This window comes from Myotis yumanensis, unplaced genomic scaffold, assembly GCF_028538775.1.
Source record: "Myotis yumanensis isolate MYYU_CA2020_CCGP unplaced genomic scaffold, mMyoYum1.0.hap1 SCAF_1, whole genome shotgun sequence".
Classification (NCBI taxonomy): domain Eukaryota; kingdom Metazoa; phylum Chordata; class Mammalia; order Chiroptera; family Vespertilionidae; genus Myotis; species Myotis yumanensis.
Window position 1 is genome coordinate 60,970,925 of NW_027223752.1, and position 13,136 is coordinate 60,984,060.

A 13,136-nucleotide genomic window follows, 5' to 3' on the forward strand; every position below is an offset into this window, starting at 1 on the left:
TCAGATGATATCTATCAATTTAGAAGTGTATCTCTAGCAAATATACCTTCAAAACACAGGGCAAAAATAGTAACATTGAAGTCAAATACTAGTAAAACTTTCCATCGCTGCCAACAGATGTTCTATAAGTAACAAAATTCTAAATTATGTTCTTGAGTAAGGACAGTGATTTCAGAAAGGAAATCTGAGATGGGAGAAGGACTATTGAGCAAAAAAAGAGCAAATATTTTAAAAGTGCAAATAAACATAAACTGTAAGACACGATAATATTTATTTACACTCCCCACCCCATCGCCTCACAATCCCAATCAACAGTTTCATATAATAGTGTAGTGATCAGATTCCAAATATTCTCGTATTTTAGCAGTATGTGAAGATGTTGATTAACTTTAGACTTTAAGCCAGATGTACATGGTGACATTTCCAGGGTACCTGCTAAAAGAACAGACAAAAGAAATAAAAATAAAACAAATAGAATATATAACTTCCAACTTAAAAAAAGAAAAGAACAATATGTTGTTTAATCCAAAGAATACACAAATTAAATGGGACAAATAGAAAGCACAAAAAAAGATAGTTGAAATAACTTGGAATAGAACAGCAATCTAAATTATGTAAAGTTTCTAAGCCCTTCAATTAAATTACAAAGATTGGCAGACAATTAAAAATAAAACACAAACCGGCATAAGGACATGGAAAAGTTAAGTGTAAGTGGATGGAAAAAATATTTATCAGATGAATAACAACCAAAATAAGGTTGATCTGGTAGTATTAATATTTTGTATTAATAAATATTTTATATTAACACATATTCTTTAGGGCAAAAAGTCTTGGCATTGATAAAGAGGGCTTTTGCATATTAGTAAAACTTTTAAGCACCAGCAAGGGATGAGACTAAAGAGATCGGCACACATCCTCACTGGAGCTTGCATCAGATTACCTGCACAGCTTGTTTAACTAAAATGTGTGGGCCCCACCTTGGAGGAATGGGTTGAGGTTCAAAAATTTGCATTCTCTAACACCTTCCTGGACATTGCTGGAATATTCCAGGACATTGCTCATGCTGCTGGTTCAGAGAACATATTTGGAGGAGAGAGGGTAGAAACATCAGTATCACTAAGGGAGCTTTGCCTGATGCCCAGGCTTCAAGCCTGGACAATATGATTTAATTAGCCTGGCTTGATGATGTCTGGGTTGGGTCCCAGATATCAGTAATTTAAATATATATTATTGTATTCAGAGAGAGGAAGGGAGAGGGAAAGAGAGAAACATCAGTGATGAGAGAGAAATCATTAATCCACCGGCTCCCAAATGCCCCTCCCCTCCCCTCACTTGGGATCAAACCCGCAACCTGAGCTTGTGCCCTGACTGGAAATTGAACTCTGACCTCCTGGTTCATGGGCTGATGCTCAATCACAGAGCCACTCTGGCCAGGCCAGATATTAGTACTTTTGAAAACTCCCTGATAATTCTAATGGATAGCCAGAGTTGAGAACCACTAGTTTAGAGATAGACTTACCTAGGAACAGGTTAACTGACCAGGAGATGTTCGAAACTCCATGCGCTAGGACTCCAGCACAGAATTATGAATTTAAAATTTCTGAGGGTATTTTTTGAACTATTCCCAGAAGAATTGAGAACCATGCTGATAAACTCAAATTCCTTTAGAGATAAAAATTTTATATTGATGACTGCTTAAGATTCTATTTTTTTTACTTTTGACATACATTTGTTTTTTTCGTTTTGTTTTTTTTACCTTTGAGATACATAATTTCACTTTCTACCATTCTTTCGGTCTTTTTTTTCAGACACAGATACTCTCACCCATGACTCAAGTTATTTTTGGAATAAGGTTGGATGTTAACAGAGATGAAAAAACATGAGTATTTTCTTTCTAGAACATGGTTTCTTAACCTTAGTACTCATGACATTTGAACCACTAGAAAATTCTTTGTTGTGGGGATCATCTTATGCATTCAAGATGTTTAGCAGCATTCTGGTCTTTCTCCACTAGATGCCAGCCGTGTGTTCCTAAATTGTGACAACCCAAACTATCTCTAAACGTTGCTAAATATCCTTTGTGGGGCAAAGTCACCCAGGTTGAAAATGACTGATTTAAAAATTGAGTCCTGGTGTCTGGCTAGAAAAGCAAAAAAGAGCCTGCAAATCACAAAGTACAATTAATAATATTAGTCCATATCTTGTTTCTTAATAGCTTCTCCCTTAATGCCAATCACACTTTCATTTCTTCCACAAAAAAATTGTGTCAAAATAGAAGAATACTACAGAACCATTCTGAAACAGCCATTTTGGTTTTTGTGAACAGAAACCGTAGAGATTTAAACTGCCTTACACTAGATGCATTTTACAGCTGTATTTCATAACTGTGTTTATCTGTTTGTAACATATATGTAATCAAGTCACTTTTCTAAACAACGAAAATTTTTTAAACATTAAGTTGCAAGGATGACTTCAGGATTTCAGAGGCAAAGAAATAAACCCCATCGACGATAGACCAAATGTGGCCTCTTGGTGGCGCTGTTCATTTTTGCAAAAATGCTACCTGGGCTCCACAAGACACAGCGGTCTTGATGCATTATGCTTTTCAGAATATGTAGTTTAAGTTCAGTGAAATCAACCATTTTCAAGAGGAGGCAGTTTCCATGGAAAGATTGTTGTACTGTCAGTCCAAAAGGCTGTGATAGCTGTATCCTCACAATCTGTTGCAGGTCAGGCTGGCACTAAGGGAAGGTGTGCAGGCTGGCGGCAGGGTGTAATTACCCAGACAAAAAGACATAGATACAGTGTGTCATCCCTGCTAATGACCACGGCATTTTCCTGCCCAGTAATCTGTAACAAAAAGGCCCATAAACGATCAGGCCGCATTTAAGTGCAGCGCTAAAGAAAAACTTAGTGGCACAAAAATTATTCCAGCCAATTGAGTGGAAATGACAGAGAATAATACGAGGTTATCTCTGCTAGGGAGATGTGTGTGTGGAATGTCACCAACGGGCAGTGCGTGGAGAAGGCCACCCTTCCCTACAGGCACACTGCGATCTGCGTAAGTACGGGCACTTCCTTCAGCACATTTCCGGGTTCTGCGACTCCTTCAGGGCATCGCCATGCTCACATTCGAAGACATGTCTTTGGAGGATATATTTTTTCTTGAATGTTTTATTTTTGTCATTGGACTATAATGAGGCCCGTTATCGTCTTTTATTTTGCCATTTTTCTTCCTCCAAAGTTATTATTCAGCCAATTTTTTTCTGATTCTTAGAATAGATAAGTTTGAAAGACAATTTTCTTATTTTTCCCTTAGGTACACTCACAACACTCACACACACATACACACACACACAGAAAGATTTTAATGATGTGCTATTTTATGAAGCAACAAGAGGTGCTTGTTTTTTGTTTTTTTTTTCCTGGTTTCCAATTTTAACCTTTTTTGTGTGGTTAGATTCTGATTTTGTTATCCATGAAGAGAGCAAGAGGCATAGTCATAACCTTTGTAATCGCTTCCCAATATTGAATACGGATCTTGGCTTTTGGTAGACAGACTCCAGCATAGATGTAAGGTAGTCGCAGGTTCCCAGTGGTGCTGACAGATTTTCGTATTTCACTCATTGCTTTTAGCATCCATGACCTGCACTGCTACACGAACAAACTCTCTTCAGTGACCAAAACTGGTGCAGTGAGAGAGCCTCAAGGGTAGACTATACTATGCAATCTTTAATGAAAGCCATTCTCAAAACTTAATCAGCACCAGAATTCCTCAAACGCTCTTCAAACGCTTTTATCTCTTCTTAACATGTAGCAATGTTGCTAGAATAAGGAATCTGTGTGTTTTTTGTTGTTGTTTAGTTCTACACAGCACTCCAGAGATAACAGACTTGCGAACTTTCCATGATTTGGAATAAGATTCCCTCTTCACGAAAGATCCCCCTTTCTATAAAGAAATTATGAAATACAAATGAGACTAAAGTGCAAAATCAACACTTTAGAAGTAGGGAATAACTTAAGTCAAAGAAATTTTAGTTGCTCTTCAGTCTGATACCTTAATTGAATAGATGATAAGATTAATATCCAGAGAATTTATATTAATTGCTAGTGATAATTACATTTTTGCTTGAATTCCATTTGCACAGTATTACCACTGCTCATTTCGGATGACAGGAGAAGGCTGGCTTCTATGCTGTGGAGAATATCAAGACATTCTTATAATTGACGCTAAAACCTTGGTTCTAGTTCACACTTTCACATCGTCCCAATCTCCTGATTGGATCAATTGCATGTGCATTGTTCACTCCATGAGAATTCAAGGTAATGGTTGGGTAATACATAACACTAAGAGATTGTATATAAAAATATCACTTTGGAACTATTTGTTAAGTTATTGGGCAAACATTTAGAATGCTCTTTATGTTTACTTGGTAGTGGGGATAGCTCCCTAAGCCAGATTAAGAAAAACTGGGAACACCCAGGCAAGTGGTTCAGGGTGTTGTTGGAAAGTCGGCACAAGGTTAAAATGTGGAAGAGGAGAACCCGTGTGTCCACAACCCAATTTTGCTTGGTACATTTTTAAAAGTGACAAGAATGGGTTTCTTGTGGATTAGCAGGACTCTTGGAACTTTGATCCTGCTGTATCTTCTAGCTATGCTAGTGAAGAGAATTTCATTTCTATCATGAGCGACCGTCCAGGAAAAGGAAGGCTGGCTCCATACTGACATCTGGAATAGGAAGGTGTGATATTGCCAACAGGATGGTTTTTATGTGGTTCTGCTTTTAGTGCGGCTCTCCTTTTCTATGGGGTCACTTTGGAATTTTAAAATCAATGTAAAACCTAATCTAAAATGTTTATTTAAGAAAACAACAAAGCTGAATATTTTCCACTGGCACAGACCTGCATAATCCCTAAAAGACTATGAAATGATCTTTACATCAACCAGGCATTGCAGTGGTCAGCTGATATGCAACCATTGTTGTTTTTGCAGAAGATTCTCTCTTGGTGGTATCAGTTGCTGGTGAACTCAAAGTGTGGGATCTCTCTTCATCTATCAACAGCATTCAGGTGGGCTTGTGAAACGTTTCCCCCTCCATATGTATGGACATATTTTAAATTACAGGGATAGTACATGCTTATTTTTGGAAGTCCAAATCATATAGAAGAGTTTACATTCTATCTCTGTGTATCTCTGTGTGCTTCCCCTATTCCTCTTCCTGCTTCCAGTGCCAGGGGTGGGCATTGGAAACAGTTGAATTGTGTCCTGCCATCCTTTTCTCCACACACATGCAAATGTTTTTATCTACACACACACACACACACACTATGTTTTAATTAAAAATACAAATTGTAGAAGAATCTCATTCTGTCCCTTACAGCAGGAGACCCTCTTTCTTCTGGGGGTGTGTGAGCAGTGGCAGGGAGATCACTATGCACAGCCGGGGTCACATACCTTGGGCGTCCAGTATATTCCCCTGCTCCCTGGCTTTAGGCTACAAGTTGAGGTGATGGACAAAAGAACTGTCCTAGTGTTTGTTGTGCTTGCTGGTGAGGGAATTGTTTTGGCTGCCCCCTGGGGCTCTGGGCTCTCCTCAGGAGTGTCTTGAATGAGGAAGCCTCGGAATTGTATTGGCATCCTGAGGCCAAGAAACTCACACCCAGCAATGTCAAATTGAGAATATAGTCATCTGGCCACTCTTCTATCTTTTCAAAAACAGTTTGTGTATTTTTCTGTGATAGCAATTAAGATATTGCAGGGTTTAAAAATTTTCTTTTCCTTTTTTTTTTTTTTTTTTTTGATTTGTCTTTCTGCCAAGTCTGAATGTCAGTAACTCAATCTTGACATCCTCAGCATCCAGCCTAGTCCCCCACAGGATGTTTGTTGAATGAGTTTACATGATGAATCCTTGAGTCCAAGTGGGTTTCCTGCTCATGGTATTTTCTGCAAAGTAACTTTGTAGTTCAGAAGACTAAAAAGGAAACTGGGGATACTTTTCATTTTTTAATAATGGTGTGATCTACTTCAGGTGTTCAGAGGAGCAAATCTTCTGATACAGTTGCATGTAAATGACCTAGAACTAGTACTAAAATGTTTTCATTCCTTTTGATTGAAGGAAAAGCAAGATGTCTATGAAAAGGAATCCAAATTTCTTGACTCTCTGAACTGCCGGACAATACGATTTTGCACATATACAGAGAGACTTCTATTGGTGGTATTTTCTAGATGTTGGAAGGTATTATAAAATAACATAATAAATACCAATGATATACAAATATAAATTTTTAATTTTTTTCTTGTTCAATGCAACAGTTATAAGAATATGATTTAAAATATGATACAAACTCTTTATAATGTTATTACCACAGCATGGATGACCTGTCTTTTATGACTGACTTTTATTAGTTCTGCTGTTTTGCCTCTCAGGAGATTATACATGTAATAGTAAATGCTCATGTTATTAATAACAAACCATATTAATAAGGGGCATTTATCTCTAGATTATTTTCAAAAGTTGATGCTTGCTCTTTAGAATTAAAAATAAAACTAATACTTTCACCTACATAAATTGGTCATATATATACATATATATATATATGTATATGTATATGTATATATATATAAATAATATATATATGTATATATGTATATATTTCTTTGTTTGCTTTGTCACTACATTTGTTTTTTAGGGAATGTATATTTCTTTTTTGTAAATATATTCACTGATGTCTCCAAGAAGATTTTTTTTAAAAAGCAAAGTTACCATCACTTGCTAGCACTCTCTTTTCCTTTGATGTTTCACATACAGGGTTCAGTTAATGACTCTATATTGTCTTATGTATATGCTGATATGTTTTAAAACAAAAATACTAAGTCTATGGTCTAACAAATGATTTCTACTATTTAGATTTTTTGTGTAATAAATTTCCAAATGTTAAAGTGGATTACCCATATAGGAAGAATACAATCATATAGAGATTTTGGGGTTTCTAGTCTCTGTGCTTAATGGACACATTAGCCAAATAAAGTTTACCTACTGAAACCTACCTTAGGACAATAAGAAAAACTAAGTACTAGTAGGATATCTTAATACATGAGTACAGTGTGGGCTCTCATCAATACTTAATATGTTGTTGTATTAATACTGTCATCTAAATAGTCTTGATGAGCACAATTTATCTTTCACCTCATTGGCAGATTAGATTGGAAGCTTTTGTTAATGTGCATCCTTCATTTGGGGCTTTAGGTTTATGATTATTGCGATTTTTCCCTTCTGCGGACTGAAGTCAGTGGAAGTGGGCAGTTCTTTGCTGGTGGAGAGGTGCTTGCTGCTCACAGAATCATCATCTGGACAGAAGATGGTCACAGTTACATCTATCAGCTGCTGAACAGGTGGGCTCAGATGGGAGCGGCATACAAAACATTCAGGTTGGAAATGAACTTTGGGAGGTTTATTATGGAAAAATCCCTGCATGCTGCCCAAGATCAAAAACCAGAACAAAACAACTTTGGCACTGGAAGATTTACTCTGGGCTTGGTAGGCTTTGGCCTTTGTATAAAACAGCAGGGGATGAAGGAATGAGATTAGCCATGTATAACTTGTACAGCTGGTGCTGGGTTTTCAAAAAGTCACTTGTAATTATTAACCCAACAATTTCTAACTAGAGTTTAGAAACTTGAATGGTACCATCCGGCTTTTGAAATTGGGGAGGGGAAAAAAACACACGAATAAAGAGCCCCAAAGTTCTAAACTTTGCTTTTTATTTTTTGCCACGCAGTGGGCTTTCAAAAAGCATATACCCTGCTGATGGAAGAGTGCTTAAAGAGACCATTTATCCTCATTTACTGTGCTCTACTTCTGTGCAGGAAAATAAGGTAATGCAAGAAAAGGGGCTGCTCAGTGCTGTTTCACTCCCATTCTCAGATAAGTGTTGCTTTGTCTGTAACAGAGTCAGGCTTGAAAAATTGAATTGAAGATTCACATCAATTTGTTAATGAGAAAATCAAATCTAACGGTTAATGGCTACTAAGGAGAAAACTTTGCATTTAAAAAATCTGTTTTCAAGTCTGATTAAGCAATACATATTTATTATAGAAAAATTATAAATGTTTTTTTAAAAGGAGGAGTTAAAATGCCAACTCTGCCACCATAAATATTCATTGTAAATATGTTTTATTATGTGTATTTACTTACTGTAATTGGAAAACTTTTTAAATATTTGAAAAGTTGCAAAATTATTACAATCATCAGTCATTTACCTCTTGCCTAGATCCACCAGTTGCCAACATTTTACTTTATTTAGTCCCTCTCTCTCTCTCTCTCTTTTCTTTCTCTCTGTACACACACACACACACACACACACACACATACTTTTCACTGATCCTTTTAATATATGGTTTGATACAACATTAACCTTTTAATGTATCTTTCCAATTTTTAAACTTTATCAAAATGTTTATATCCCTCTTTTTAAAAAATATTGAAATCATTTTCACATGTATTTACCTCTTTTTATGAATAATTGTTCTACTTAAAACAAATTTAATTATGTTTCCAGACAAATTTGAGGATATAATTGTGAGCTTTTACTTGGCTGAATTGTATCTTTGACATGCTATGAAGCCTGAAAATTTAAGCAGTTATTTTATTATAGTAGGGTTAACCAAAGTGGTGTGTTTTTTTTTTTAACCTATTGGACTTAGTCATCAGTTAATTACCCAAAAGGCATTTCATGGAGAATGGAGGAGTTTTGAATTACTGATGTGTCAACCAAGGAAGCATGTTAATTGTTACAGAGTGATGGTTTGCATAATCAGACAGTATAGCTGTCGGAAATCCTACAGTTCAGTGATTGTTCCGCTGACATATCTGTGAGGTTTTGTTGCAAAAAGTTGATTAAGAAGCTGTCAGCCAAAAATTAGAACTGCTGGTACCGCTGGGGCGTAGGCAGACCTCAGAATTATGGCATTCAGCGGTATTTCTACAGTCGTCAGTGGGCAGCAATGGATCTGTGTCCCGTTGATCACAAAAGCAGCATTGTGGCTGACTCAAAAGGCGTTTTTAGTTATTTTGAACGGGCCTGCCCCTTTTTTCTTTTTTACCTCTAGATTGCAGTTTTACAAAGCACAGTTCTCCCTAAAAGCTACATATAAGTAGTGTCCTTTAGGAGCTTCCAGTCTACTGCAAGTATAAACACTGTACCCATAATTACAAGGAAAAAATACAGCAATTACAAAGCAACTTTAAAAAATACTAATCTTGTGGGAAGCTACCTTGTTTTGTTTCCCAAAATGTGAAGATGCATATTTATGGGTCCTCTGTCAGTGATTGTTGTTTAGACAACCACAGTTGTGTCTGTATTTGAAAGGTGGGAAGTGCTTGTGAACCAGTGCAATATGCCAGAATAATCTAAAACTGAAAGATGATGGTCTACCTATTCTTAGCCCCTTGCTCGCCCTTTATCCAGCCAAGAAAAGGAAGTCAGATATTATTTACGTTATTCAAAACATCATCACTATTCACTAATTATAAGACTTCTTAGTCATGCATGCAATTAAGTAGTGAAAGCATTTTGGTGGAAGGGGGAGATGAGTTTGTTAGACCTGGCGAGCTTAGGAAAGGCTGCTGTGTAAACATTTAGTATTTGGGGGGGAGGCGGGGGTAGATACCATAGAATTTAAATCTCAGGAATTGATAGTAATATGCTCTCAGGGTTACCCTTTGGGATGTAGGGGACATATCTGCCGATAGAGTTGTAGTAGCAAGAATGGGGCCTTCCCTTCCTTTCAGCAGCTTTCGTAGAGTCTTCGAAGCTTTAAGTCATATCTGATGAGGCCTGTGGCAGGGCTCCTGGCTGTGACAATGAGGAGCCGGGCTTCCCAGGGTCTTAGTTGAGGAGTAAGGCTGCTGTGCTGAGGGGGAGTAACTGGGGTAGAAACAACCTGAAGGTTGCAGGTAAGACATTTGAGTGCATGAACTGAGTAATGACAGCGATGGTGATGATAGTTCTTATTATTGTCAAACATGCACACGGCTTCATTTACATGAGTACCCACCATGTTCCCATGTTAAAACGGGTGTTCAGAGAGATTAATTCCCAGGATTTGAACCCAGGCCGTTTGGGTTCAAACGGGTCTTTGGAGTGGGTTTCTCAATTGTTCTGAAAGTGGATAATAAGACTGGTTGATATTTGTTGAGTACATACCAACTGCCTGGCACCATTCTAAGCACCTTACCTTATCCACTCAGTCCTGACAGTAGTCCCACATAGTAGGTGCCTTTATTTTTTTAAATATATTTTTATTTATTTCAGAGAGGAATGGAGAAGGAGAGAGAGATTGAAACATCAATGATGAGAGAGAATCATTGATTGGCTTTCTCCTGCATGCCCTATACTGTGGACTGAGCCCCCAACCAGGCATGTGCTCTGACTGGGAATCGAACAGTGACCTCCTGGTTCATTGGTCGATGCTCTACCACTGAGTCACACAGACTGGACCATAGTAGGTGTCTTTATTAGCTTTCATTCCATAGCTAGAGACCATGAGACATAAAGAAGTTAAGCAAATTGTCTAAATCAAGTAATTAGCTCCTTTAATAGAGTTAGTATGATCTAAAACCAGTATTTGAATCCAGGCAGCCCCCAAGAATTCACTCTTAATTACTATTTTATTACACCTTGGAGGATGGATACTCCTTGCGATGGGTACTGTCTCCTGGGATGATCAATCAGAATTCATATGGTAAGAGACTCTGAGCAGGCTTTCAGGTGAATTGCAGAACTAGAGAGGGAACAACAGCACATGGAGGGAAGAGATGTGCTGCCCCAACTTGAGTAACCCACCAGCCTCTCTAGAACTTCATTCTCATCAACATATCGAGGGAGGCTGGACGGGGCAATTCTAAGGTTCCTAAAGGCTGAGAGTATTTGGGAAGTTAATTTAACCAAGTTTTATCAAAACCATTCTAACACAATGATGATGACTATGAGAACTCTAAGACCCCACATTGCCTTCTGAATCTTAAAAACAAGACAAAACAAGGTTTATTCAGAGAACTGACTTCACAGGAACTGTTTTTCTTTTCATTTCTTAGGATTTTAGAGGATTGCATATCTTCTTTGAACTGTCTTGGATTAGTTTCTTATTTTCTTTCTATTTTAGTTTCCTTATCTCCATAACAAGTAGAATAACAATATTTACTTACTTTGTTGTGAGGATTGAATGTAGCAGTATTTTGGCCCCTAATATTTTCTAAAGATACATTATGGAATTTTCCCACTAATTTATTTAAGTTTGGACCTTCAAACATATATTTTCTGATGAGGAAATTCACTTTCGTAGTCTCTTTTTTTAATTAAAATTTGTTTTTAATTACAGTTGACTTTCAGTATTACATTACCTTCAGGTGTACAGCATACTGGTTAGACAGTTATATAACTTACGAAGTGATCCCATCAATAAGACTTTCTTAGGCATCTTTCATTCTAGCACCAGCAGTTGGCTTTCTTTTCAGTGCTCCTTATATTTATAAATAAAAGTAATTTTTGTTTTTGTTTTTCTAATCACCTGATCATTTTGATCCCTTGGCATAATCCCTATCTATCCAAAGAACATCTACACTGCACTGAGGTCCTGGGGAGATTCTACCCTCATTCACTAATGGAAACCTATCTTTCAGAGCATTGGTGCCCAATATTCATACTCTGCCTCAGCAAAATTATAACTCTCTCTAAACATATAACATTAATATAAACTATACCAATACAAGATTATGTATATTAAAGTCATATAGTAATACATATTTTAACAATTTATGTACTCATTCTTATTTTTCTTTGTGGCCACTTAGGAAACTTGATATCAAGTATGTTGAATTTGAAAAATGTTCATCAGAAAGTGGAAAGTATATTAATTTCACAAAATTATTATACAAACATTAGTTGTTATTATTTTAACTGACAACTGGAACATAAAAAATTAAGCCTTCTTAGTGGACAGTAGAGTATTCTTATCAAGATATGGGCTCTTGAGTCAGAATACTGGACTCAAGTTCACTATCTTCTATATCACCTTTGATAATCAAATCTTCACTCTCAGTTTATTCATCTGTACAGTGAAGACAATGATAGTACTAACTTCATATGATTATTGAGAGGATTATTTAACTGAATATGTACATGTAATGCTCTGAATAGTATATGTAATACATACACAGAACATGTTCAATAAATGTTAGATATTCTTATTAACTATCTGAAGACTAGCTGATGGCATTTCTTTCTATTTTATAAAAACTGTTTTGTCTTAAATAAGAAATTGTAAGTACTTGAACATTTAGAAATAGTGGGAAATAAAATGGAAGCAATTTAGTTCATCTATGAAGTTTTGTTCCTTCATTTAAAAACAGTGGCTGTCATGTTATACTTAGATATTTTCCTACATAAAAGCTACTTCTTGTTTTGGACCAGAGCCTTCCCTGTGTAATGGGCTACATGAATGAAAGAAAAGAGCCTTTCTATAAGGTACTTTTCTCCGGAGAAGTCTCAGGAAGAATTACTTTGTGGCACATCCCCGATGTTCCTGTATCCAAGTTTGATGGCTCTCCTGGAGGTAAGATGACTCTCACATGTCTCCTGAGAACTAGTTTATAATTAGCTCCGTGCTTTTCTAAGTTGAGTAACATGGGCTACAAACAGGAAGAAATTTCTCATGTACTACTATGCACTAGATGCCAACATAAATCTCTTATGTAGATCTTATGCAGCTATACAGCCAATATAATACAAAATAGCAGTAGTTTAACATGAGTGATGTCTTATTGAAGTAAAATGAATGCTGGCAATAACAATATAGAGCAGGCTGCTATACCATATTCATATTTTTTATTTTGTCATGTCCATATGCTGTACCCCTTTTTCAACCAATTCCTCTATGGGGATTATTACAGCTGCTTATATATGTGCTTGGAACAGAAAGCACATATATAAACAAGGGCACTAACTTGCTTCCTGCTGTCCTGGATGCCAAGCCCCTCTCACTTCCTGACAATTTGATGATTAGATGATTTCACATTTGCTTATTTTATTGTTTCTTAGAATAAAACACTGAAATCATCAATGTAAATGTTATTGT

The 13,136-nt window shown here is 36.6% G+C and overlaps 1 protein-coding gene across 4 annotated transcripts in view; it reads left to right on the plus strand.

The window, feature by feature from the left end:
- The window catches only part of WDR72 (WD repeat domain 72), a 305,723-nt gene that overhangs the window by 32,120 nt on the left and 260,467 nt on the right, over window positions 1-13,136 (plus strand). For 3 of the 4 annotated variants that reach the window (XR_011472409.1, XM_070422447.1, XM_070422455.1), the window contains exons 4-10: window positions 2,983-3,061; window positions 4,149-4,323; window positions 4,995-5,071; window positions 6,118-6,237; window positions 7,249-7,394; window positions 7,781-7,877; window positions 12,473-12,614. Coding sequence is in view for 3 of the 4 variants with exons in the window: in XM_070422447.1 (XP_070278548.1) it covers window positions 2,983-3,061; window positions 4,149-4,323; window positions 4,995-5,071; window positions 6,118-6,237; window positions 7,249-7,394; window positions 7,781-7,877; window positions 12,473-12,614 (836 nt within the window). In the remaining variant the exon portion in view is untranslated. The remainder of the gene's footprint in view (window positions 1-2,982; window positions 3,062-4,148; window positions 4,324-4,994; window positions 5,072-6,117; window positions 6,238-7,248; window positions 7,395-7,780; window positions 7,878-12,472; window positions 12,615-13,136) is intronic. The other variant, XM_070422469.1, reaches the window with a different exon arrangement.